We start from the raw sequence: 26,998 nt of genomic DNA, 5'->3' as shown, positions 1-26,998 counted from the left end.
TTCATGATCTGATATTGCCAATCCTGGAAATTAATCTGAAGAAAATAATAAAAAAGGAAGCAAAAAGCACATACTACGATGCTTGTTTCATAGTGAATGTTAGCTATCTCTGTATTTTTGCTGTATTTTTATTTATATGTAATAAAATTGGCAGTAAGTTAGTTATCCAGGAATAGGGGAGGAGTTAGATAAATATGAATACTTACTGTCCTATCATGTGCCTGTCAAAAACTTGAATAATGCAGGCCAATAAAGGTAAGGAAAAATACTTAATACATTTTAAAAAGCAGAAAAAACTATAATTACAACCATTTATACACATGACAAAAGCCTATAGTATTATAACAAATATTATAATCACAGCCATGTTGGGAAAACAGCATTCTAGGTGATTTTTCCCATTTTCCTACATTTTATAATGTTATATACATTATTTATTTATTTATTTATTTATTTATTTATTTATTTATTTTGAGACAGAGTCTCACTCTTTCGCCCAGGCCGGACTGCAGTGGTGCTATCTAGGCTCACTGCAAGCTCCGCCTTCGGGGTTCACGCCATTCTCCTGCCTCAGCCTCTCGAGTAGCTGAGACTACAGGCGCCCGCCGCCCCGCCCAGCTAATTTTTTGTATTTTTAGTAGAGATGGAGTTTCACCGTGTTAGCCAGGATGGTCTCAATCTCCTGACCTCCTGATCTGCCCACCTCGGCCTCCCAAAGTGCTGGGATTACAGGCGTGAGCCACCGCGCCCGGCCTTATACATTTAATAATTAAACATTTTTATAGGATAGCAAATACCAAATGTAGAGGAAAATGGATACTTTCACAAACCTCTGGTAGGACTGTAAACTGGTTAGACCTTTCTGAAGGGCAATTTGGCAATATATATCAAGCCTTAAAAATGTCTAGTAATTCCATTTTTAGAAAGCCTTCCTAAGGAAATAATTAAGAATGCATACAAAGATTTGGCTACAAGGATGTTCCTCACAATATGAAATATAGTTGCAAATAGCAAAAAAATTAGATGTTTGTCTCCCTTACTTGTGCCATTAAATAAATAATGGTATGTTTACACTAAAGGATATTATGTAACCCGTAACATGTGCTTAAACACTTAAGATGTTTTAAGTAAAAAGAAGATTATAAAAGAGTACATACATTATGATTACATTAAAAACGTGTGTGTGTGTGTGTGTGTGTGTGTGTGTGTGTACAGAAAATGGTCTCAAAGAATATACACCAAGGTGTTAAACAAGCTTATCTATATTCATCTTGCTTTGGTAATAAGAAAAAAATAAATTCAACTTTGTACAAACAGACTTACCAAGCCTCAAATCTGATAATCTTAGGGTAGGTCATCATTATATCAATATGCAACACTATAGTACAATCGTCCCTTGGTATCTGTAGGGGATTGGTTCCAGGACTTTTCTTGGATACCAAAATCCAAGGATGCTAAGCCCTATAGTTGGCCCTGTGGAATCACACACATGAAGTCAGCCCTTCATATCCAAGGGTTCTGAATCCTGAAAATACTGTCTTGTCTTGTCTTGTCTTTTTCTTTTTCTTTTTTTTAAGACAGGGTCTTGCTCTGTTGCCCAGGCTGGACTGCAGTGGTGTAATCATAGGTCACTGTGACTTCAAACTCCTGGGCTCAAGCATTCCTCTTGCCTTGGGCTTCCCAAAGTGCTGGGATTACAGGTGTGAGCCACCATGCCCAGGCAGAATATTACATTTTCAATCCAAGATTGGCTGAATCCATGGATGTGGAATCCACAGATAAAAAGGGCTGACTGCAGTTTTAAACAAAAGTAAAAATGGGCCAGGCGTGGTGGCTCACGGCTGTAATCCCAGCACTTTGGGAGGCCAAGGCAGGTGGATCACTTGAAGACAGGAGTTCGAGACCAGCCTGGCCAACATGGTGAAACCCCATCTCTACTAAAAATACAAAAAAAAAAAAAAAAAAAAAAGTAGCCGGGCGTGGTGGTGTGCACCTGTAGTCCCAGCTACTCGGGGGCTCAGACAGGGGAATCACTTGAACCTAGGAGGTGGAGGTTGCAGTGAGCCAAGATCACACCACTGCACTCCAGCCTGGGTGACAGAGCGAGACTCCATCTCAAAACAAAAAACAAACAAATGAAAGTAAAAATGAAACATTTCATTAAATTTGAATGACATCTGCAAAAATGGCCCAGCACCTATTTGTAAATATTAATTTTGAAACCTTTAGAAATATTATGACAGAGCTTAACTTGTACCTATCAGATATGAAGGCAGATAAACCAAACATTAGCCATGATTCTGAGCACCAGCACAAAGTAGCATTAATAACCCCATTAATAATTGCAAGTGATTATAAAATATAATTCCATATTATTGTATAGTAACTATGTTTTGTCTGGATTTATGCATTAGGATGCCAGTTACTTTTCCAACTTACTGGGACTGTACAAACGTTAGTTAAATTAGATACATTTTGTTGAATCTTAAGTGTACAAAAAAACTATTTGCTGAAATATTTGCTCTCAATGTTTAAACAGTGATTATGTTAAAGAGCTAATTAGCTAATCTATAATTAGAAGCTAGTCTAATTTATCCAGGAAAAAATTTCTCAGTATGGGTTGATTAGAATGATGAAATAGTTTGAAATAGTTTAGGGAAGTGGAGGAATATAAGTAGAGTCACAGTATGCAGAAGAGCCTAATTTATACAGAGGAGCTGTATAAATATAGCTCCTAGAGGAGCTACAGTTTAGTGTGGCTTCAAACAGAGAGATAAGGCTGGATAATCAGGTACAGGCCAATTCATTGAGAACATTATTTGCCATCTGAAGGACCTTAATCTTATAGAAGATGAGGAGCCATCATATAGGGTTTAAACTGGGTAAGGAAATTATCAGTTTTGCTAGATTTGCATTCTAAGATCACTCTGCTATCACTAGTGGCAGGGCATAGAGGATGGATTAGGTAAGTGTAAAATTATTTTCCAGTAGAATTGGTATTTGCCCTATTAAGAGCTTAAACACTTTTCTGCTGGAAGCCAATGTTGCAGCTGCTGAATACTAATTCCTTGAAGGGATAGTTGAAATAGTCTAGAAAAAAGAGATGAGAGACAGACAGACAGACTACACAATAAGTTAATGCTTGAGTCATTGATTTATCTTCTTGTAGAATGGTAGTACCTCTTCTTTTAAGTAGTAGTTTTACAATTAGGACTGGAAGCTCGATAGTAGTGTCTTCCATTGAAAAATAACTCAAACAAAAGTACATATAACAGTGCTAACTTTTTCAAATGAAAAATCTTCATGTATAAGGTGTACTTGATGTATTGTTAAATTTTATTTATCTTTGGTAATAATGTTAATAATAGGATTGATACAGACATTCAGTAACATAGATATTCTACCAGGTTTGCAAGGTAACCAAAACTATCATGTTTTCTGAATAGTAACAAATTGTATATTTAGCTTGAATTTTACTGTTATCATAGCAAGTTTTATGTCTGTACTGTTTACAGCCTGTATCCCAACCAGTTGGAGTTGAACAACAAGCAGCTCTTCTAAAACCAGATTTAGTTCGAAGGTAAGTATCTTCAAATTAATACTATGAGAACAATGGGGATATGCTGAAGTTTGTGTACTCATTAGGTGCTTAGTGCATCCTGACTAGAGAAGCTTCTGTATTCTTGTACTTGTGTGGATGTTTAATAAAGACAATAGATTTTTTTTTTGCTTTTTTATGTCAGTAGGGATCATATGGATTGTGAAATTAATTGATCATTTTCTTATTGTGTTTATTTATACCATTCTGTTCTAGGAAAAGCTGGTAAGGGTTAAGGAAGGAAGAAACAATAGAGTTTAGAGTAGAATTCTAGCTAATCTAAAGAAATAAATTACAACTAGATATTTAATTGTATTATTATTTAGTACTTGAAAACTAGTATTTTTCTGTAAAAATATAGATTGGATGGTCTTTATTGTTCTGTCTTCAAGTTCATTGATTGTTTCCTTTGTCCTGTTCATTCTACTATTATGCCTATTCAATGAGGTTTTTTTTTTTCTGTGATTGTTTAGTTCTATACTTTCTATGTGGTTTTTCTTAAAATCTTCTATTTCTTTTATAAGATTTTGGTTTTTTCATTTGCCTCAAGATTATTTGTGATTGCTCATTGAAGCGTTTTGATGATAGCTGCTCTAAAATTGTTGTTAGAGGCCGGGTACAGTGGCTCACACCTGTAATCCTAGCACTTTGGGAGGCCGAGGCAGGCAGATCACTTGAGGTCAGGAGTTCAAGACCTGCCTGGCAAACATGGTGAAACCCTGCCTCTACTAAAAATACAAAATTTAGCCGGGTGTGGTGATGCATGCCTGTAATCCCAGCTACTTGGGAGGCTGGGGCTGGGTATTTGCTTGAATCCAGGAGGCAGAGGTTGCAGTGAGCTGACATCGCACCACTGTATTCCAGCCTGGGTGACAAAGTGAGACTCTGTCTAAATAAATAAATAAAATTCTTGCTAGATAATTCCAATATCTGATTCATCTTATTCTTTTTTTTTTTTGAGATGGAGTCTCACTCTATTGCCCAGGCTGGAGTGCAGTGGCACGATTTCGCTCACTGCAACCTCCACCTTCTGGGTTCCAGTGATTCTTGTGCCTCAGCCTCCCAAGTAGCTGGGAATACAGGCTCGCACCACCATGCCTGGCTAATTTTTGTATTTTTAGTACAGACAGGGTTTCACCATGTTGGCCAGGCTGGTTTCGAACTCCTGAGCTCAAATGATCCGCCAGCCTCGGCCTCCCAGAGTGCTGGGATTATAGGCGTGCACCACAGCACCCAGCCTCATCTTATTCTTGTTAGATGATTTCAATAACTGACTCATCTTGGTGTTGGCATCTGCTGATTACCTTTTTGCATTCAAGTTATAATTTTTCTAGTTTTTGGTATGACAAAGAAGTTTATTTTCATTTGTCTCCTGGGCATTTGGATATTATGTCAGGTGACTGTAGATCCTATTTAAGTCTTTTTTTTTTTTTTTTTTGAGGCGGAGTCTTACTCTGTTGCCTAGGCTGGAATGCAATGGTGTGATCTTGGCTCACTGCAGCCTCCACCTCCTGAGTTCAAGCGATTCTCCTGCCTCAGACTCCCAAGTAGCTGGGATTACAGGCACATGACACCATGCCTAGCTAACTTATTTTAGTAGATACAGGGTTTCACCATGTTGTCCAGGCTCGTCTCAAACTCTTGACCTCAGGTGATCTGCCCACCTCAGCCTCTCAAAGTGCTGGGATTACAGGCGTGACCCACCATACCCGGCCTATTGAAATCTTCTATGTTAGCAAGCAGTCACCCTTGTTTAGATGCATAGGTTCTGGCCTGCTTTTGTGGGCCGTGATTCTGATGACAGTTTAATTTTCAAAATTCTTACAGTGCTGCTATTCTGGTTTGTTTTGTTCACCTGGAACCCCTGGCCCCCACTGCTGGGCCAAGAGGTGGAGAGTGCTTCCCTAGGCCTGCTCCCCCAGGTCTGCTCTACAGGCTATACTCTACTTACTGGTGGGGACCCTACCAGTGCCACTGGGGAAGGACAGGGTCTACTTAAGTCCTCTTCTGTTGCTGGGTTGGGGATCAGGAGATACTGGGCTTGGGCTGCCTTTGCCTCTGGACTGGGAATTAGGAGACACTGCCCGTACTGCCTTTATTCACTGGGTGGGTAATTGGAAGATACCAAGCTGCTATGATGTTACTCAAGTCCTGGGGGTCCCCAGCCAGTCCACTTTCATCTTTTCACTCTTCTGTGCCCTCCTGTCATTGTCTACTACATTATTTCTAGAACTTTTAGCTGTACTTAGAGGGGAGGAGCAGGGAGAGTTGAGTTTCTGCTATCTTGTCCCAAACCCTAAACTGGTGTGTTAAGTAACTTTGGAATGTGAATGATATAGCCCATTGGCTAAAATTATATTCCTTTTATCCTCTGATTACTTGTTACTGCCATTTCTCTGTGTATGTAAAAAACTCTTAAGGGCAGTATTAATGTATTCTTCCACTACTTATATTTATGCAAATTCTTTGTCATATGGACATAAAAAATTTAGGAGTTATTTTTATCTCTTGTACATCTGTATATAGATGCTTCATGAGTAGTTTTTAGGAGAAATAACTTGCTTAAATTAACTTGAAAGATATCTGTTTTAAAGAGATGTCTGAGACTTAGAGCTTGTCATTTAAATTCCAAGCGTGTTTATTAAAATTTTTGTATTTGTTGAAATATGTTTGAGTTTAAAGAAAAACCTGAAAAATGCCTTTGATGCAGATAAACTAAAAGGTAGCCTCCCCTTTCATAATAATATTGATGTAGACCTGTAAAATGTAACTAATTAGAATTAATAATGTTGAGCTATTTTTACATCATTCATTTTCATATCTTGTTCTGCCTCCTGCAGAACACTATTCTTGTCTCCCATACCTGGTCTACCCTGTTGAGTTCATTACATAAACAAGTATATTTTGAGTGATAATTTGTTTTGGTTTTAGAAGTTTTATTTGAAGATATTAATAAAGTAACCCCTAAACAAACAAGATAAAACTGATCAAGAGCACCCTATAATAAAAGGCTCCGCAGAGGTCTGTCACTGGCAATGTTTTTCTTTCATTCTCATCACTGTGAGATGTTTGCTAAATAAATACAATGTGATCTTGATTTTTCAGCTTTTTAAAAAAGCTTTATTGAAATATAATTCACATACCATATAATTCACCCATTTAAAGTGTGTAATTTAATGGCTTTTAGTATATTCACAGAGTTGTACAGTCATAACTTTTTAAAAAGATTGTAGTATTAATTTTTCTTAAACTCATTATTTATGGTTTTATAATTGGAAGTTTTTCTTAGAATTTTACTGTCAAGACTGGAATGAGTTACTTTTTTAAAAATATTACTAGCTTGAATCAAGATGTGGCAACTACAAAGGAAAACATCAGTAGCCCTGATAACCCAAGTGGAAATGGCAAACAGGATCGGACCAAACAGAGAAGAGCTTCCTGTCCCCGACCAGAGAAGGGGACTAAATTTCAGCTTACGGTCCTTCAGGTCAGTTTGTAAATATGGTTTGGTTAAGAGTACATATAGAGGTCTGGAGGGTCAGAGAGGGGCAGTGCTGCAGAAGTGAGTTGTAGAATATTGTGAAACCCTCTCTAAACTAACCTTTTCTCCGTTACAGACTTTCCAATGTGAGTATTATGTGTTCGTTGTTAAACTTAGGAAATATAAGAAAGAAAATAAAATCTACTTGTAACCACCATTCAGAGATAGCTCCTATTAATGTTTTAGTTTGTTTTTCTCTCTTTTTCCTGTATGTACATGTAGTGTTTTACATTATTAAGGTTGTAATAGTACTAGTAATCACAGCAAAAATCTATTGAGTTCTTTTGTGGTAGGCACCCTAAATGTTATCCATGCATTTTACCATTTAATCCTTCAATAACCCTGTATGATAGGTTGTAGTATATACTCATCTTTACAAATGAAGATATTAAAGATTAGAGGAGTGGGCCAGGCGCAGTGGCTCACGCCTGTAATCCCAGCACTTTGGGAGGCCAAGGCTGGTGGATCATCTGAGGTCAGGAGTTCAAGACCAGCCTGACCAATATGATAAAACCCCATGTCTATTAAAAATGCAAAAATTAGCCAGGCATGGTGGTGCATGCCTGTAATCCCAGCTACTCGGGAGGCTGAGACAGGAGAATCGCTTGAACCCGGGAGGCAGAGGTTGCGGTGAACTGAGATCGCGCCATTGCACTCCAGCCTGGTCAACAAGAACAAAACTCCGTCTGAAAAAAAAAAAAAAATCAGAGGAGCGAAGTAATTTGCCTAAGATCACTCAACTAGCAAGTGATAATGTCAGATCTGAACCTAGATCAGACTTTAAAGCCCGTATCTCTAACCAATATAATGTACGTTCGGCCGGGCACAGTGGCTCACGCTTGTAATCCCAGCACTTTGGGAGGCCGAGGCGGGCGGATCACGAGGTCAGGAGATCGAGACCACGGTGAAACCCCGTCTCTACTAAAAATACAAAAAAGTAGCCAGGCGTGGTGGCGGGCGCCTGTAGTCCCAGCTACTCGGAGAGGCTGAGGCAGGAGAATGGCGTGAACCCAGGAGGCGGAGCTTGCAGTGAGCCAAGATCGCGCCACTGCACTCCAGCCTGGGTGACAGAGCGAGACTCCGACTCAAAAAAAAAAAATAATAATAATAATGTATGTTTTAGTTGGCTGCTTAAACCTATTTGTAATTTTATATCCTGAATTTTTAAAAACCTAATATATCATGTATGCTTTCGTATATCATTAATTTTTCAATAACATGACATTTTAAATGGCTACATTAGATAGCTGCTTATACAGAGAAATAACTTAATCATTCCCTATGTTCTTGGTTTATGTTCTTTCTTTCCATTTTTTTCCCAGTCTGTCTTTTTTCTAACTTGCTGTCTTTTACTCTTTTTGTCTGTCTGTATATCTTTGCAGCAAAATCCTTGGACATAAATCTTTGTATCTATCCCTGATTATTTCCTTATTAGATCCATAGGAGTCGGATTCATGGGTCAGAATATGAAGATTTTTAAAGTTTCTAGATACATGTTGCTAGATTGCTGTCCATAAAGATTGGTCCAGTTTATATTTCCATTTGCAGTGCCTTTTCTTTTGCTTAGAGTCAATTTATAGATTAAGATAATTTTGGAAATGAATTATTAAATTTAAATCTTTGCGTTGCAGATAGCTCTAGTGACTATTATAACTTTTTTGCTTTCTTATAAAAGTTGTATTGTTTTCTTTACCACAGGATCACATTTATAACTTATTTTTTACTGAGTAACTTGAACCTGTTAGTTTAGTCATAGAATGGCTGTTTAGATGGTATTCCACCAAGGGAAAACATAGTCTTTTTACATTCTGAACTATTTAAGCCGTTTTCCACATATATTGTATGTGAACTAGTGTAGATGTTCCCTGCACAATTTGCTAAAAGAAGACAGTGACTGACTCTTAAACCAGTGAAATGTTTGTACTCAGGTATCAACCTCTGGAGATAACATGGTAGAGTGTCAGCTGGAGACACACAACAACAAGATGGTCACCTTCAAGTTTGATGTTGATGGTGATGCGCCAGAGGATATTGCAGACTATATGGTAAGTACAGTAAGACCAAATTATCTTCCCTTCAGCATTCTGTCTTTTTTCCCCTATAATTCTGTCTCCATTTATTTTGAGCCATTGTTTTTTAGAGTACGATTAGTTTTAAAAATTTGTACAGGCCGGGCGCGGTGGCTCACGCTTGTAATCCCAGCACTTTGGGAGGCCGAGGCGGGCGGATCACGAGGTCAGGAGATCGAGACCACGGTGAAACCCCGTCTCTACTAAAAAAAATACAAAAAATTAGCCGGGCGTGGTGGCGGGCGCCTGTAGTCCCAGCTACTCGGAGAGGCTGAGGCAGGAGAATGGCGTGAACCCGGGAGGCGGAGCTTGCAGTGAGCCAAGATTGCGCCACTGCACTCCAGCCTGGGCGACAGAGCAAGACTCCGTCTCAAAAAAAAAAAAAAAAAAAAAAAAAAATTTGTACAGAGGTAAATTGGGTTATCATCAAGTGTAAGTCACTGCATCTCCTCCGGTTTCAGTATATTTATCTGGAAAATATGCAGAGGTTTCATTTAGAGATAATATAGATAAATGGCTCTTATCTCTGACTGCATGTGAAAATCACCTGACAAGCTTTTTAAAAACAATTGTATTGCCTGGTCCCTTGATTAAATCAGAATATTTGGAGGGGAGGCCCAAGCATCAATAGTTTGTAAAGCTCCCCAGGTAATTCTTTTTTTTTTTAGTTTATTTTTTGCTGGGCACAGTGGCTCATGCCTGTAATCCCAGCACTTTGGGAAGCCTAGGCAGGAGGATCACTTGAGCCCAGGAGTTCAAGACTAGCCTAGGCAATGTAGACCTTGTCTTCACAAAAAATTAAAAAATGCCAGATGTGGTGGCCACACTTGTAATCCCAGCACTTTGGGAGGCTGAGGGAGGAGGATTGCTTGAGCCCAGGAGATTGAGGCTGTAGTGAGCTATGATCATGCCACTGCATTCCAGCCTGGGCAGCAGAGCAAGACTCTGTCTCAAAAAAAGTTATCTTTTATTATTTTTATTTTTTATAACAGGCTTTGAAAAAGCTAAACCCCCAGGTAATTTTTTTCTTTTTTTTTTTTTTAATTTTTGTGGCTATATAGAAAGTTTATATATTTATGAGGTACATGAGATATTTCGATGTAGGTATACAATGTGTAAGAATGACATAAGGGTAAATGGGATATCCCTCCCCTTGTAATTCTAATGTGTTAGCCACTCATCTGACGTCTTGCGTGTTATTGTTTCATTTAGTTTTTAATATTTTCTTTGAATTGTTAGGCTTAAGTTAGTATTTCTTCCCCCCTTATTTTATTTATTTATTATTATTTTCTAGGTTACTTTTGCATCTTCCCCTTTTTTGATGGGGATAGGACTAGGATGGCAGGAAGAGTGCATATAATGCTTTTTGTTTCTGCCAGCTTTCTTTGTGTATGCATTTCTAGCCAAGCAGAATTAAACATTTTAAAAGTTAATTATTTCATCAGTTCTGTTCTTGTTTAACGTAATATTTTCTGAACTGTCTCTTCTTTCATTCTTTTCAGGAATGTTTAACCTAATTAGTGGTCTTCCGAGCTATCTTTTTTTTTTTTTTTTTTTTTTGAGACAGAGTCTCGCTCTGTTGCCCGGGCTGGAGTGCAGTGGTGTGATCTTGGCTCACTGCAGCCTCCGCCTCCTGGGATCAAGCGATTATCCTGTCTCAGCCTCCCAAGTAGCTGGGATTACAGGCGCACGCCACCATGCCCAGCTAATTTTTGTATTTTTAACAGAGATGGCATTTCATCATGTTGACCAGGCTGGTCTCGAACTCCTGATCTCAGGTGATCTACCCACTTCAGCCTCCCAAAGTGCTGGGATTATAGGCATGAGCCACTGTGCCCAGCCTTCCGAGCTATTCTTTATTTTCTTTGGAGATGTTTCATTTTGTGGTTTGTGATTTAAAAGCTTTTGGGTTTGGACTTCTTAGTTTTAAACATTGCCTCAGTTATGTTCTTCAAATAACCAATTTATAGAATGACATATTTTTTTTTAAATGCTGGTTCCTTCTCTGGTAGGTAGTGCCAATCTGAGAAATGTCAGTAGTCTCAAAATAGAATAATTTAATGTATTTTTTGGCATTTTATTGCTGGTCTTTGTGAATTCTATTGTGACACTTGGATTTAGATACTTAATTTTAATTTTATTCTTCTTTTTCTTTTTCTTTTCTTTTCTTTTTTTTTTTTTTTTTTTGAGACAGAGTTTTGCTCTTGTTGCCCAGGCTGTAGTGCAATGGCACGATCTCAGCTCGCTGTAACCTCTGCCTCCTGGGCTCAAGCAATTCTCCTGCCTCAGCCTATCAAGTAGCTGGGATTACAGGCACCCGCCATCACACCCAGTTAATTTTGTATTTTTAGTAGAGACAGGGTTTCACCATGTTGGTCAGTCTGGTCTTGAATTCCTGACCTCAGGTGATCCACCCACCTCAGCCTCCCAAAGTTCTGGGATTACAGGCATGAGCCACCGTGCCTGGCCCAATTTTCTTTCTTTATGTGGTAGTCACTATTTATATAATATTATAACTTTGAAGAAACTGAATTCATTCTCATGAATAGACTTACTTTTACTTTTGGGCAGGTTGAAGATAACTTTGTGCTGGAAAGTGAGAAAGAAAAATTTGTAGAAGAATTGAGAGCTATTGTAGGTCAAGCCCAGGAGATCCTTCATGTCCACTTTGCCACAGAAAGAGCCGTTGGAGTTGATTCTATTACTGTGGACTCCAGTAGTAGCCAGGTGAGAACAATTGTTTAGCAAACATCTTCTCAGATATGAATCAGGAACTTTTTAATTTATCTATTCATTTTTAATTCAGACAGGGTCATCTGAACAAGTACAGATAAATTCTACATCTACTCAAACCAGCAGTAAGTATATTTAGTAAAATTTACCATTTGGTTTTTGAAGCAAGACATTTGAAAACTTTTAACACACCTTCATTAGGAAAGATGTTAGCCAATAAATTAATTTGGTAACTTATTAGTGTAGTTTTTCTCACACTTTGAAAGGCCCAGAGGTAATAATCCATCCCCTGACTTTTCCCCAAGTGTTGGTTCTTTATCTGATTGATTTATTTTTGAGTTATTGGGTGGTCATGTTACCAGAAAAGCAGTCACAGTACTGATGACCTTAAATGGCATAACTGTTTGAAACTTAACTAGTAAGTTATTTTTTTCTGATTTGAGATGGATAGAAACTTTTTAACAAAAGTCATAATTTTCTAAGTTTGCCTCATGTTTCGATAGTCATTCATATCTTGATTTTATTCTACTAACAATGAATGATGTGCTTGTACTTGTGCTGGTCACTGATAACTTTTAGTAAATCAGATACCAGATAAACTTCCAGAAATGAAAACTAGGGTCTTCTGTTTTCTTTTCTGATGACTTCATCTTTCCATTCTTCTCAGTTCTGGTCATGGGTATATTAAAGAGTGTCTGGGAGGGGGATAAGAGCCATAGACAAATGAGCACCCCTGAAGAAATTACAGGAATGTAAAGAAGCAAAAGGTGGTGTGGGAGTAATAGAACCGGATACCATTATCCTGAAATTTAGTTTGACTGTGTTAGGATGCAGAGTCCTCCTATATCTTATTTTTCTAGTTAGCCAAGATATGAGTAGGTTTCTGACTAACAAAGTTGGGTAAAGTTGAAAAGAGAATTACTTACTTGAGTACATTTACAAAGTAGCAGTTAAGATGTAGGGGTTTATTTTACTTTATTTTAAAAAATGTCATACAGTAAAACTGATTTTCCTTTGGTGTACACTTCTGTAAATTTTAATACATGTATAGATTTATATAAGCACTATCATAATCAGGATACAGAATAGGAGACACAGGTTTTAATGAGAAAAGTGCTGTCAGTTTTTTCAAAGAGTACCCTGTTTCTAATTGCTATTCATGGAATATTTGTTTCAGTAGAATCTAAAATCTTTCTCTAAAGATACTGTGTGCTTAGTACTTTAGACTTTTTGTCAGTATTAATAGGGCTGGTCTTATCAGTTACATGTATTCTAGTACTATTAGAAATGAAGATACAAGACAAATTGTTTAACCTGGCTTCTTCAGTCAATAAGGTAAATAAATTGAAAATCGCTTAGCATATTATTTTTTGCTAATTATTTCTGCAGATGAATCTGCACCTCAGTCATCCCCAGTTGGTCGGTGGCGATTCTGTATCAATCAGACGATAAGAAACCGTGAGACTCAGTCTCCTCCTTCTCTTCAGCATTCCATGTCTGCTGTTCCTGGCCTACATCCACTTCCTAGTAAGCTTTTCTTCTCTGCCAGCTTTGTCCAGACTCAAAGGATGGGATGCAAAATACATATGATATCTTTAACTGGTTTCCATGGGAATGTTAGGCTTATGAGAATTTTCATAAGCTTTTTTGAAGACATTAATATTAGGATACAACTTAAGCCGTTTCCTATTTAATATTTATGAGAAAAAAAGAAAACATTATTTTCCTTGACAGGTTGAATTCTGTGTTTTGAGTCTTATTTACAAGAGTACTTTCACACAGGTTCTCATTTGCCCCTTTCTCCTCCTGTTCCTTTTGACTTAGGGTACTAGTCTATGCTTTGTACTCGTCAGTACGTGCTTAGCCATTCTTTATTATTGTTCCAGGTCCAAAAAACACAAGTAATAAGGAAATATCACGGGACACATTGCTCACTATAGAAAATAATCCATGCCACCGTGCACTTTTCACCTCCAAATCAGAACACGAGGATGTGGTTGATGGTAAGATTTCTGAATGTGCTAGTGTAGAAACCAAGCAGCCAGCTATACTTTATCAAGTGGAAGATAACAGGCAGATAATGGCACCAGTTACTAATAGTTCCAGTTACTCTACTACTTCAGTTCGTGCAGTTCCAGCTGAATGTGAGGGACTCACCGAACAAGCAAGCATATTCATACCTGTGTATCCATATCACCAAACTGCCAGTCAGGCTGATGCACTTATGTCCCATCCTGGCGAATCAACTCAGACTTCTGATAACTCTCTTACAACCCTGGCATTTGATCAAAAGCCTCAAACCTTATCAGTACAGCAGCCAGCTATGGATGCAGAGTTTATTTCCCAAGAAGGAGAAACTACAGTGAACACTGAAGCAAGTTCTCCTAAGACAGTCATTCCCACTCAGACCCCTGGCCTTGAACCAACTACCCTTCAACCCACTACTGTCCTGGAATCAGATGGAGAAAGACCTCCAAAACTGGAGTTTGCAGACAACCGAATTAAAACTCTGGATGAAAAATTAAGAAACTTGCTCTATCAGGAGCACAGCATCTCTAGCATCTATCCCGAGAGTCAGAAGGATACCCAAAGCATAGACTCTCCATTTTCTTCCTCTGCTGAAGATACCCTCTCCTGTCCAGTGACAGAAGTCATAGCCATCAGTCACTGTGGAATTAAAGATAGCCCTGTACAATCCCCTAATTTCCAACAGACAGGCTCTAAGCTTCTGTCCAATGTGGCTGCAAGTCAGCCTGCTAATATATCAGTGTTCAAAAGGGACCTGAATGTGATAACTTCTGTACCCAGCGAATTGTGTTTACATGTAAGTATCATTCTTTCTAACCAATTCCTTACTCTTTGCTTATTGTTTTAAAGAAATGCCTTCTCTTCTAAAATTCTGTCCTTTGAGATGAAATGGTCTCTGTCACAAGATTCTGAGGTCACAGGTATTTAAGAAGGCTATGACTTAGGCTGCAGGTGTTCAGAACCTCTCAGTAGAGATGACAAACTATCTTTGGTAAGAGAGCCCTCTGGTGAATTAGCTAAGAACTTGCAAGCAGTGTCTATATTTGTATTAATGACAGAATGAAAACTGACTCATGGATTGTTTTAGTGGGTAGGAAGAACTTTTAGATTTTCATTTAAAATGCCGGTTATCAGTTTCCTTCTTTAAAAAAAAAAGTTATGGTTTTTAATTTAATCATGTTGGGGGGATTTAATTTGACAAAAAAAGAGAAGAAAAGAAAGTAAAAATCATCATTAATACCATGACTTTTTTTTTTTTTTTAAACCCTAGACGGAGTCTTGCTCTGTCGCCCAGGCTGGAGTGCAGTGGCGCGATCTCGGTCTGCCTCCCGGGTTCAAGTAATTCTCCTGCCTCAGCCTCCTGAGTAGCTGGGATTGCAGGCACGTGCCACCACTCCCAGCTAATTATTGTATTAATAGAGACGGGGTTTTACCATGTTGGCCAGGTTGGTCTTGAACTCTTGACCTCGTGATCCACCCGCCTTGGCCTCCAAAGTGCTGGGATTACAGGCGTGAGCCACTGTGCCTGGCCTGACTTATTTTTTGAGTTATATAATGTAGGAACTTTAATTTTCCTTTTCTGCCCCTTCAAATCACAGAAGTAACCACTAATAATTCGATGCTTATTCTTCTTGACTTTTCTTAAGCTTATACAGATCTATTTACATACATATAACATTTTATTCATAAAAATACTGTGCTGTATACATACTGGTCTGCAACTTAATCTTTTCATTTTACAGTAGATCATGGACATCTTTCTAAATCTTTATTGCTGTATCTTTTTGTCATTTTTGTTATTATATAAGTAATAATATATACTTGTACATAGTATATATGTACTATGTACAAGTAAAATCCACCCCATCCCCAAACCTGTAGACACAGCTGTTAACAAATCTTTCCAGACATGATTTTAATTAATATACAAATATTTATAAAGACATACTTTTTATATATGATATATTGTATCTTTATATAGATATAGATACATGTTAATATTTATATACATATACTTATTTACATATATGCTATTCTGCATTTTTTTCATTTATGGATATCTATCCATGTCAGTACACATAGTTCCATCTTACTCAACTTTTTGAAACAACTGCATAATATTCCACTGATACGTATAATTTAAAGATTTTTAAAAATTTTTAATTATTTTAAATAATAAATAAATATCATATAATGTGATTCGAATCTTAAGAAATGAACTGTTATTTCTGTCATTTAAACTTTGTTGCTTGAAGGAGACTCTCCCAAGTGTCAAGGTCAAATGGATTCTTTTATTTGTTTCAAGTGTCTGTTGCTATATCTGGATCATACTTAGCTGCCACTGTTTCTCGTGTCGTGGAATTCTTCTTTTTTCCCCTAAAATACTTCTATGAGTAATATTTTCAAATATATTGCATGAGTATCCTATTTGATATTCTTTTGCATGTCCAAAAATGTCTTTATATTGCTTCACACTCGATTGACTAAGTACAGATGGTAGGATCAGAATTTTTTCTTCTCAATTTAGAAGACAGTGTTTTATTGTATTTTATTAGCCTTTCTGATGAGAGTGATGTCAGTTGTCTATCATTCATTTGTAGGTGACCTGGTTTTACTCTAGACCACTGCAATGCTCTTGTACTTTTTACAATGCGGAAATGTTCTGTATCTGCACTATCCAATACAGTAACCATTAACCAGATATGACTATTGAGCACTTGAAATGTGGCTAGTGCAACTGAGGGCCTGAATTTTTAATTTAATTTAATTTAATTAATTTAAATTTAGACAGCCACATGTGATTAGTGGCTACTGTATTCAGTTAGCACAGGTCTAGTTGCTTTTAGGGAACTATCTTAGAGTTCTGATTATCAGACTCTATCTTGGTATATCAGTTTCCCATTCATTTTGTATATCATTTTTGTGGATGTTTCGAATTTGAAGATTTGTGTCTTTTTTCAGCTCCGGTAACTTTATTTTCATTTTTTTTTTCTTCCCCTTCATTGTCTTGCTTATTTCCATTTAGAAATTGTAGGAGATATATGGCCTCTTGGATTATTCCCCATGTTTCTTAACAGCTTGCTCTCACTTTTAATTTCATTTTTTAAAACCTTATGTTCTCAGATATGTCTTCAGTTTTTTTTCTTTTTAAATTTCAGATCACTCTCTTGGTATTCAGCTATATCCAGTTAATTTTTCATTTGGCAGTCATGAATTTGATTTTTTAAATCTTTCTTATTCTTGGCTCCATTTTCATAGCAACCTATTTTTGCATATATTTTTCTTCCAAGCTTTTTTCTCAGAAAACTGACAAAATATTAACTCTAAAATATATAAAGAATGCTTACAAATCATTGAGAAAAGATCAGACAACTCAGTGGAAGAATATCCAAAGCATCTGAACGTGCATTTCACAGAAGTGGAAATATAAATGCCTGCTAAACATGTGAAAAGATTTTCAACTTTCTTAGTAATGAGAGAAAGGCAAAGTTTTACGGAAGAATAGTTTTTTGCTAATCAGACTATCAAATATTAAAGAAATTGATGGCCGGGCGTGGTAATTTTCATTTTATGTTGGTAGGAATAAAATCAGTACAGCCTACTTGGAGGGCAATTTAGCACTATGAAAGTTAGAAATGTATGCATTTCTGTGACTGAGCTATGTCACTCTCAAATTCTACCTGAGAGAAGCATTTGCACATATGAAACAAAGGAACATGTATAAAAATGTTCAGTGTAACATTGTTTGATTATTGGTAACAGGAAAGGATTCACAAACAAGTTTAAATATTTGTAAATAGAAATTGAGGGACATTGATACTATGAAGCAATTTAAAAGCATGAAGTAGACCTAAAAACATATGTTAGCTATTATCATCTTTATTTTAGCATGGACATATCTCCAGGAAAAATCATCAGGAAAAATATATGCAGAATAATTCAGACAGTATGATGAGGTGTGTGTATGTATGTGTGTGTGTGTGTATGTATGTATGTGTATGTGTGTGTGTGTGTGTGTGTTTTTGAGACAGGGTCTCACTCCATTACCCAGGCTGGAGTGCAGTGGCATGATCGTGGCTCACTGTAACCTCAACCTCCTGAGTTTAGGTGATCCCCTTGCCTCAGCCTCCCAAGTAGCTGGGACTACAAGTGCATGCTATCATGCTTGGCTGATTTTTAAACTTTTTGTAGAGACATGGGCTTGCAATGTTGCCCAGGCTGGTTTTGAACTCCTGGCCTCAAGCAATGCTCCTGCCTTGGTCTCCCAAAGCAGTGGGATTACAGGCATGAGCCACCACACCTGGCCTGTATTTTTAAAAAGGAACACACACACACACACACACACATACACACGCGCATATATATGTACATAAATGCACAAAAAAGTTCTGAAAAGATAAATTGATATTAGTGGATATCTTCCAGGGGAGACTGGGAAGGAGGGTTGTTACAGGGATTTTTGTTTTATCTAATGGTTTAGATCTTTTACAGAAAACAGTTATTCATGTTATAAGCCAAAAAAAATCTAAGGCAGAAGCCGGGCGCGGTGGCTCACGCCTGTAATCCCAGCACTTTGGGAGGCTGAGGCGGGTGGATCACGAGGTCAGGAGATCGAGACCACGGTGAAACCCCGTCTCTACTAAAAATACAAAAAAATTAGCCGGGCGTGGTGGCGGGCGCCTGTAGTCCCAGCTGCTCGGAGAGGCTGAGGCAGGAGAATGGCGTGAACCCGGGAGGCGGAGCTTGCAGTGAGCCGAGATTGCGCCACTGCACTCCAGCCTGGGTGACAGAGCAAGACTCCGTCTCAAAAAAAAAAAAAAAAAAAAAAAAAAAATCTAAGGCAGGTCTCAATCAATTTAGAATTTTATTTTGCCAAGGTTAAGGACATGCCTAGAAAAGAGGAAACATGGAATCACAGATACAGTCTGTGGTCTGTGCCTTTCTCCAAAGATGATTTTGAGGGCTTCAGTATTTAAAGGAGAAAAGCAAGCTGGAGGGGACAGAGGGAGGTTATGGTAATCCACATGTTGCAAGAGAAAAGGAGCAGGTAGGAGAATAATCAATTATGTATTCATCTCCCAATTTTGCTCAGTAAATCAGCACTTTACATAAGATAAGGTGAACATAGGGTAGCTACCTCTGGAGATATTTAACCTTTTATTTGTAGCTGTTTGCTTAGGAACGAAATGAAATGCAGTTTCTTGCATGACTCAGCTTTCAGCTTAATTTTTTTTCTTTTTGGCATAGTGAATTAGGGTCCTGAGTTTTTGTTTTCCTTTCACAATGTATTACTTTTGTAATATTTTTTAAATGAAAACATTCTTATTGAAACAGTGTTAAAAAGAAAACAGCTTTTGAACCCCACAAACCAGTTTCAAAATCTTGCTTTGCCATTTACTATGTAATACTAGGCAAATTATCTACACCCTTTACCCAGCCTTAATTTCCTCATCTGTAAAATCGAGATAATAGTACCCACTTAAAAGGCTACTGGATGCCTTTGGTATATTCTCTTTATTGTTTATTCATCTTATTTCATATTCTTTGTGCTCTATAAATGTGGAAACTTGTGATTTCTTAGAATTTTAACTCTTTTACAGAGTTCAATCCAGTGACGTTAAATATATTCACAAGGTTGTGTATCCATCACCATTATCTAGTTCCAGAACTGTTTCATCACCCCAAATAAAGAAACTTCATACCCATTAAGCAGTCATTATTCATTCTCCCTTCCCCCTTGCCCCTTGCAACCACTAATCTGCTTTCTGTCAGTATAGATTTGCTTATGCTAGATATTTCATATAAATGGAACCATACAGTATATGGCCTTTGTGTCTGGTTTCTTTCACTTAGCATAATGTTTCAAGGTTCATATTCCATTTTATGGCTATACTGCATTTTGTTTATCCATTCATTGGTTTATGGACATTTAGGTTGTTTCTACTTTTTGGCTGTTGTGAATAGTGCTGCTACGAACATTCATATAAAGTATTCATATGAGTTCCTGTTTTCAGTTCTCTGGGGCATATGGTAATTCTACATTTAACTTTTTGAAGAACCACCAAACTCTTTTCTCAAGCAGCCACACCATTTTGCATTCCCACCAGCACAATGTGAGGGTTCCAATTTGTCCACATACTTACCAACACTTGTTTTCCAATTTTTTGATCATAGCCATCCTGGTAAGTATAAAGTGGTATCTTATTGTGGTCTTGATTTGCATTTGCTTAATGGCTAGTGGTGTTGAGAATCTTTTCGTGTGCTTGTTGGCCATCTGTATATCTTCTTTGGAGAAATGTCTATTCGAGTCCTTTGCCTAGTTTTTAAATGGGTTGTTGTTTGTGTTGTTGAGTTGTAAGAATTCTTTTTTTTTTTTTTTTTTTTTTTTGAGACGGAGTCTCACTCTTTCGCCCAGGCCGGACTGCAGTGGCGCTATCTTGGCTCACTGTAAGCTCTGCCTCCCGGGTTCACGCCATTCTCCTGCCTCAGCCTCCCGAGTACCTGGGACTACAGGTGCCCACCACCGTGCCCGGCTAATTTTTTTTTGTATTTTTAGTAGAGACGGGGATTTCACCGTGTTAGCCAGGATGGTCTCGATCTCCTGACCTCGTGATCCACCTGCCTCGGCCTCCCAAAGTGCTGGAATTACAGGTGTGAGCCACCACGCCTGGCCGTAAGAATTCTTTATATGTGTGGCTGGGCATGGTGGCTCAAGCCTATAATCCCAGAATTTAGGGAAGCCAAGGCAGTAAGATCGCTTGAGGCCAGGAGTTCAAGACCAGTCTGGTCAACATAGTGAGACCCCCATCTCTATAAAATAAAAAAATCTTTGTATATTCTGGATGCTATGTATTAAATATTTTATTTGTGAATATTTTCTCCCATTCTGTAGGGTTGTCTTTTCACTCTCTTGATGGTATCCTTTAACACACAGAAGTTCTTAATTTTGTTGAAGTCTCTGATTACCTACTTTTTCTTTTTTTTTTTTTTTTTTTTTTTTTTGAGACGGAGTCTCGCTCTGTCGCCCAGGCTGGAGTGCAGTGGCGCGATCTCGGCTCACTGCAAGCTCCGCCTCCCGGGTTCACGCCATTCTCCTGCCTCAGCCTCCCGAGTAGCTAGGACTACAGGCGCCTGCCACTGCGCCCGGCTAATTTTTTGTATTTTTAGTAGAGACGGGGTTTCACCATGTTAGCCAGGATGGTCTCGATCTCCTGACCTCGTGATCCGCCCGCCTCGGCCTCCCAAAGTGCTGGGATTACAGGCGTGAGCCACCGCGCCTGGCACCTACTTTTTCTTGTGTTGCTTTGTTAGCTCTTATAATTAGGTCTTTGATATATGTTGAGTTAATTTTTGTATATGTATGAGACAAGGGTCCAGCTTCATTCTTTTGCATTTGGATATCCAGTTGTTCAGCACCATTTGGTGAAGAAACTATTCTTTCCCCCATTTAATGGTCTTGGCACTCTTGTAAAAAATCAGCTGACTATAGATGTATGGATTTATTTCTGGACTAATTCAATTCATCAATCCCAATATCTATCCTTATGCCAGTAGCAAAAGGACAGTGTTTTGATTACTGTAGTTTTATAGTACATTTGGAAATCAGGAAATGTGAGTCCTCCAACTTCGTTCTTTTTAAATATTTTTTGGCTATTCAGAGTCCCCTGTGATTCCATATGAATTTTAGTACAAGCTTTTCTTTTTTTTTTTTTTTTGAGATGGAGTCTCGCTCTGTCGCCCAGGCTGGAGTGCAGTGGCACAATCTCGGCTCACTGCAAGCTCTGCCTCCTGGGTTCACGCCATTCTCCTGCCTCAGCCTCCCGAGTAGCTGGGACTACAGGCGCCCACCACCACGCCTGGCTAATTTTTTGTATTTTTAGTAGAGACAGGGTTTCACTGTGTTAGCCAGGATGGTCTCGATATCCTGACCTCGTGATCCGCCTACTTCGGCCTCCCAAAGTGCTGGGATTACAGGCGTGAGCCACCGTGCCCGGCCTAGCTTTTCTATTCCTGTGAAAAAGGCCATTGGGGTTTTGATAGGGATTGCATTGAATCTGTAGGTCACTTTGTGGACTGTTGACAGATTAAGTCTTCCTGTCCATGAACTTTCTATTTATTTCAGTATCCTTGAATTTCTTTCATTAATGTTTTGTAGTTTTCAGTGTATAAGACTTTCACTCCTTGGTTAAATATATTCCTAAGTATTTTCTTATTGTTATTAGAAATGGAATTGTTTTCTTAATTTCTGTTTTGGATTCTTCATTGCTAGTATATAAAAATACAACTGATTTTTATGTGTTGATGTATCCTCCAACTTTACTGAGTTTGTTTATTAGCTCCAATAACTTTTGGTGGATTATTTTGGGTTTTCTATATATAAGAGCATGTCAACTATAAATAGAGATAGTTTTATTTCTTCGTTTCCCATTTTTATTTTTCTTTTTTTTTTTTTTTTTTTTTTTTGAGACGGAGTCTCGCTCTGTCGCCCAGGCTGGAGTGCAGTGGCGCAATCTCAGCTCACTGCAAGCTCCGTCTCCCGGGTTCACACCATTCTCCTGCCTCAGCCTCTCCGAGCAGCTGGGACTACAGGCGCCCGCCACCACGCCCGGCTAATTTTTTGTATTTTTAGTAGAGACGGGGTTTCACTGTGGTCTCGATCTCCTGACCTCGTGATCCGCCCACCTCGGCCTCCCAAAGTGCTGGGATTACAAGCGTGAGCCACCGCGCCCGGCTATTTTTCTTATATACAAACTTTTTTTTTTTTGAGATGGAGTCTTACTCTGTTGCCCAGGTTGGAGTGCAATGGGATGATTTCAGCTCACTGCAACCTCCACTTCCCAGGTCCAAGCAATTCTCCTGCCTCAGCCTCCCAAGTAGCTGGGATTACAGGCACTCACCACCACGCCTAGCTAATTTTTATATTTTTGGTAGAGATGAGGTTTCACCATGTTGACCAGGCTGGTCTGGAACTCCTGACCTCAGATGATCCACCCGCCTCAGCCTCCCAAAGTGCTGGGATTACAGGCGTGAGCCACCACGCCCAGCTCTTATCTATAAACTTCTTATGCTTTCCATTTGTTTGTCCTTTTGCTTTTTGTACTGGGATAATTTCTCGATTTTTAAGCGGTTGCATCTCCTATTCAGCTGTTTTTTGTGTCGAGTATTATATTGTTTTAATTTCTAGTAACTGTAGTTCATTCCTTTCTTTATAGATGTAGTATATTCACACATCTCTCTGAATATATTAAAGTCTTATTCTATGTTATTAATGCTATTTCCTTGGCTATTCTGTTTGCCGAGTTTAGTATTTTCTTATAATGTTAGTTTTCCCTTGGTGTTTAGTGATTCTTAGTTGTGTTCTCTTCTTTTTCACTCATGAGATTCCTTATTCATCTCTCTGTAAGTGTTTTATATAATTACTGTAACCTTCCTTCAGTAATTGTGGGAAAGGTATGGGACATGCTCCCTGGCACTGTATTTTGTAACTTATCTCTAATGCTGCCTGGAGGGTGGCCCAGTAGCTAGTCTCCAAAGGTAGGAGGGCTTACCTTTCTTCCTGGATGTTGTCTCCTCCCTACATTGTTGACCTCTCTCTTGGCCACAAAATCTTTTCCTCTTACTGCTGTTATTTGGGGGCACATGCCTCTGCTGCCCTTTGCTTGGTGTGGAGGTGGGGAGGGAAGGGACAGAACTGCCTGCCTGTTCCTTCTTTGTTATCCCAACCAGTTCATTCTTCCTTTCAGTAAATATCTCTTTAGCAGTGAATAAGTCAAAACCTCTGTTTTTGTGGAGCTCACATCTAGTAGAAGAAAATAGATACTAAACCTATATATGGTAGTCAGGGAAAGACTTGTATGTGGTGGTGATGGTCATAGGTAGAGATCTATTCAAGGAACCAAAAGGCGGCCAGCAAACAGGAGAGCATTAAGAGATAATATTGAAAGAGACAGAAGATAGATCTGATAGAGTTTTGTAAGCATTCTAGCCTACCGCTCATCTTTTTGGTTGGTCAGGGTTCTCTCCTGCTGCCCGTATCAGCCACCCAAGTTTGCAGCATTTTGAAACAATTCCTGCATATGTCATGGTCTACTTTTTCCTCTGTCAGTCATATATGCATGTGTCTATGTATATTTTCCTGTTGTCTCTGTAAATTTGGATTGATAAGGAAGGCTAGAACAAATATTTAATTTGCCATCTCGATCTAGTTACTACATATTAAAATTCTTTTCTGTAATTTCAGTGGGACCAATGTAACATTTTCTAAATTGTAATACTGATTTTTTTCTCCTCATGAAACTAATTATTACTAGTTTAAAATGAGACTTCAGAAAATAAAAACTGATTGCTTATAATTTTGTTTTTAATATGTCCTGACCTGCCATAAGTTTGTTTTTGTTTTTGTTTTTGTTTTTTTGAAACAAGAGTTTTGTTCCTGTTGCCCAGTCTGGAGTGCAATGGTGCAATCTCGGCTCATTGCAACTTCCGCCTCCGGGTTCTAGCTATTCTCCTGCCTCAGCCTCCCAAGTAGCTGGGATTACAGGCATGCACCACCACGACAGGCTAATTTTGTATTTTTAGTAGAGATGGGGTTTCACCATGTTGGCCAGTCTGGTCTTGAACTCCTGACCTCAGGTTATCCACCCACCTCAGCCTCCCAAAATGCTGGCATTACAGGCGTCAGCCACTGCACCCGGCCCTGCCCTAAGTATTAATAATGCTTACCCAAGACATCATACTTACTGCCATGTAGGCTATCTTCCTTCAGGCGAATGCTAAATCCCATTCTTTGTGCTTTTATGTATTTTTTTAATCTTCTAGATTAGTAGTGACCCTTCTCATGTTTCCCAAAGTATTTGTGGTTGTCTGTGCTAACTTTTCATATTAATTATTATAGGGGATTTATCTTTAAAGCACTCATTTAGATATAACAGTTATATCTGGGGCCCTTTTGGGGGGAGTAGGAGGACAAGAAGAGGGGAGTGATTTTATAGCCAGCATAGCCTGATGTTAACAAGAATTTTTAGAGCATGATTTTGAAGTAATTTTGATATCCTTTATAAATTTCCGTATGCTTTCATAAAGTAAGAAACTTGATTTCCTGATACTTCTCTGTAAATCTAAGTGCCTAGATATCTTGTTTTTCTCTGTTTTTATGTGTTTCAAGCATCTTTAACTGAGTCTCTTAAATAATATAGGCATAAATGAAAATTTCCATGATAATAGCATGGAGTTTTAGTAACCTTTTTAGTAAACTGGCACATATGAAGGAAATTTTAATTTGATTTTCAGTTTTCAAAGTTTGTATAATGATGAAAAATACTCTGGAGTAGAAGATTAATAATCTCTTTTATTTACTAAAGTCTAAATAATATTTTTAAAGAAACAAGAAGGCTTAATTTTTATAAATTGAGTACTTTGGGTTCAGTCTGATATGCTACTATTAATGCAACTATATACATAATACTCTATTTTGGGTTAAAGATTAGTCTATACAAGAAATTCCGATGTTATTATTATTTTTTTTTTTTAAAAGCTTCACCTTACTTAAATTATTACCACTTTGGTTTTTCTCGGTTGTTTTGTTTTGTTTTGTTTTGTTTTGTTTTGTTTGTCTCCATTAGGAGATGTCCTCAGATGCTTCACTTCCAGGGGATCCAGAGGCCTATCCTGCTGCTGTGTCAAGCGGTGGAGCCATTCATCTGCAGACAGGAGGTGGATATTTTGGCCTAAGCTTTACTTGTCCTAGTCTCAAAAATCCTATTAGCAAGAAATCCTGGACTCGCAAATTAAAAAGCTGGGCATACAGGCTACGGCAGTCAACCAGCTTTTTCAAGAGATCAAAAGTCCGTCAAGGTAGTGTGCTTACAGTCAGGGACATAGACTAGGTAACATCACTTTTCATTTACTTATTTTTTTTGTTGTTCATATACAAATCTTGCCACTTTTTCCACATAGCCCATGTACGTGACATGTCCCATTAATGTCATTGCCATTTTATTTTTTCCTTTTGTAACTAATTTGGTTTTCCGGTTATTCATTTCATATAGATACTAAGTCTTGGGATAAATCTTGCAATGTCTGATTTAGACTTAGGTACTTAATACGATGTTGCTTATTACATTAACACCTTTTAATTGTCTAGCAGGAGTTAAGCTTTTTCTACTTTTCTTCATTTTTGATAATGTAAACAAATTTAGTCTTAACAAACAATTTTCTCTTTTTTACTTACAATTTGGCAAAACTTGCAGTGGAAACAGAAGAGATGAGATCAGCAATTGCTCCTGATCCCATTCCTCTGACACGGGAGTCCACAGCTGATACTAGGGCTTTGAATAGATGTAAAGCGATGAGTGGATCATTTCAGCGGGGTCGGTTCCAGGTTTGTGTCTTTGATTGAATCCTTATCTACAAGGGCATTATAAAATATAACAGCCACTGGAGATCTTGGTCTGTAGATGATACTTCCATTTTTGTTTTTTGTTTTTGTTTTTGTTTTTTTTTTTGAGATGGAGTTTCACTCTTGTTGCCCAGTTGGAGTGCAATGGTGTGCTGTGATCTTAGCTCACTGCAACCTCTGTCTCCTTGGTTCAAGCGATTTTACTGCCTCAGCCTTCCAAGTAGCTGGGATTACAAGTGCCCGCCACCACGCCTGGCTAATTTTTTGTATTTTTAGTAGAAACAGGGTTTCACCATGTTAGCCGGGCTGGTCTTGAACTCCTGACCTCAGGTGATCCGCCTGCCTCGGCCTCCCAAAGTGCTGGGATTACAAGCGTGAGCCACCACACCCGGCCGATGATACTTACTTTAAATATAGATCATTGTCATATTTAATTTGTTCATCTTGCATGCATCCCCTCACCTTTTGAAGCCATCAGTAAAGATGAGTCTAAAGAAATGGAGATTTTAATAGCTGGTAGAGAGCACAGAAATAGGTTTTCTTTTGGCGGGTGGGTGGGTCCTTTTTTATAAATGTAGTTTCACGTCCTTTAGAATCTCAGCAACTCTAATTGTGGAATTTTATTTGAGCAA

General features: G+C 38.3%; 1 protein-coding gene across 5 annotated transcripts in view; it reads left to right on the top strand.

The window, feature by feature from the left end:
- WNK3 (WNK lysine deficient protein kinase 3) overlaps positions 1–26,998 on the top strand; it is a 168,319-nt gene that overhangs the window by 93,800 nt on the left and 47,521 nt on the right. For 4 of the 5 annotated variants that reach the window (XM_055269109.2, XM_055269110.1, XM_063634814.1 and 1 more), the window contains exons 11-19: positions 3,516–3,580; positions 6,938–7,085; positions 9,068–9,184; positions 11,780–11,935; positions 12,015–12,066; positions 13,331–13,468; positions 13,828–14,765; positions 25,591–25,681; positions 26,218–26,348. In XM_055269109.2, the coding sequence (XP_055125084.1) occupies positions 3,516–3,580; positions 6,938–7,085; positions 9,068–9,184; positions 11,780–11,935; positions 12,015–12,066; positions 13,331–13,468; positions 13,828–14,765; positions 25,591–25,681; positions 26,218–26,348 (1,836 nt within the window). Of the gene's footprint in view, positions 1–3,515; positions 3,581–6,937; positions 7,086–9,067; positions 9,185–11,779; positions 11,936–12,014; positions 12,067–13,330; positions 13,469–13,827; positions 14,766–25,590; positions 25,823–26,217; positions 26,349–26,998 lie in introns of all 5 variants that reach the window. The other variant, XM_055269108.2, reaches the window with a different exon arrangement.

Source organism: Symphalangus syndactylus, chromosome X (assembly GCF_028878055.3).
Source record: "Symphalangus syndactylus isolate Jambi chromosome X, NHGRI_mSymSyn1-v2.1_pri, whole genome shotgun sequence".
Taxonomy (NCBI): Eukaryota; Metazoa; Chordata; class Mammalia; order Primates; family Hylobatidae; genus Symphalangus; species Symphalangus syndactylus.
The sequence above is the reverse complement of the archived record's forward strand: the minus strand, read 5'-3'. Positions and strand labels throughout refer to the sequence as shown.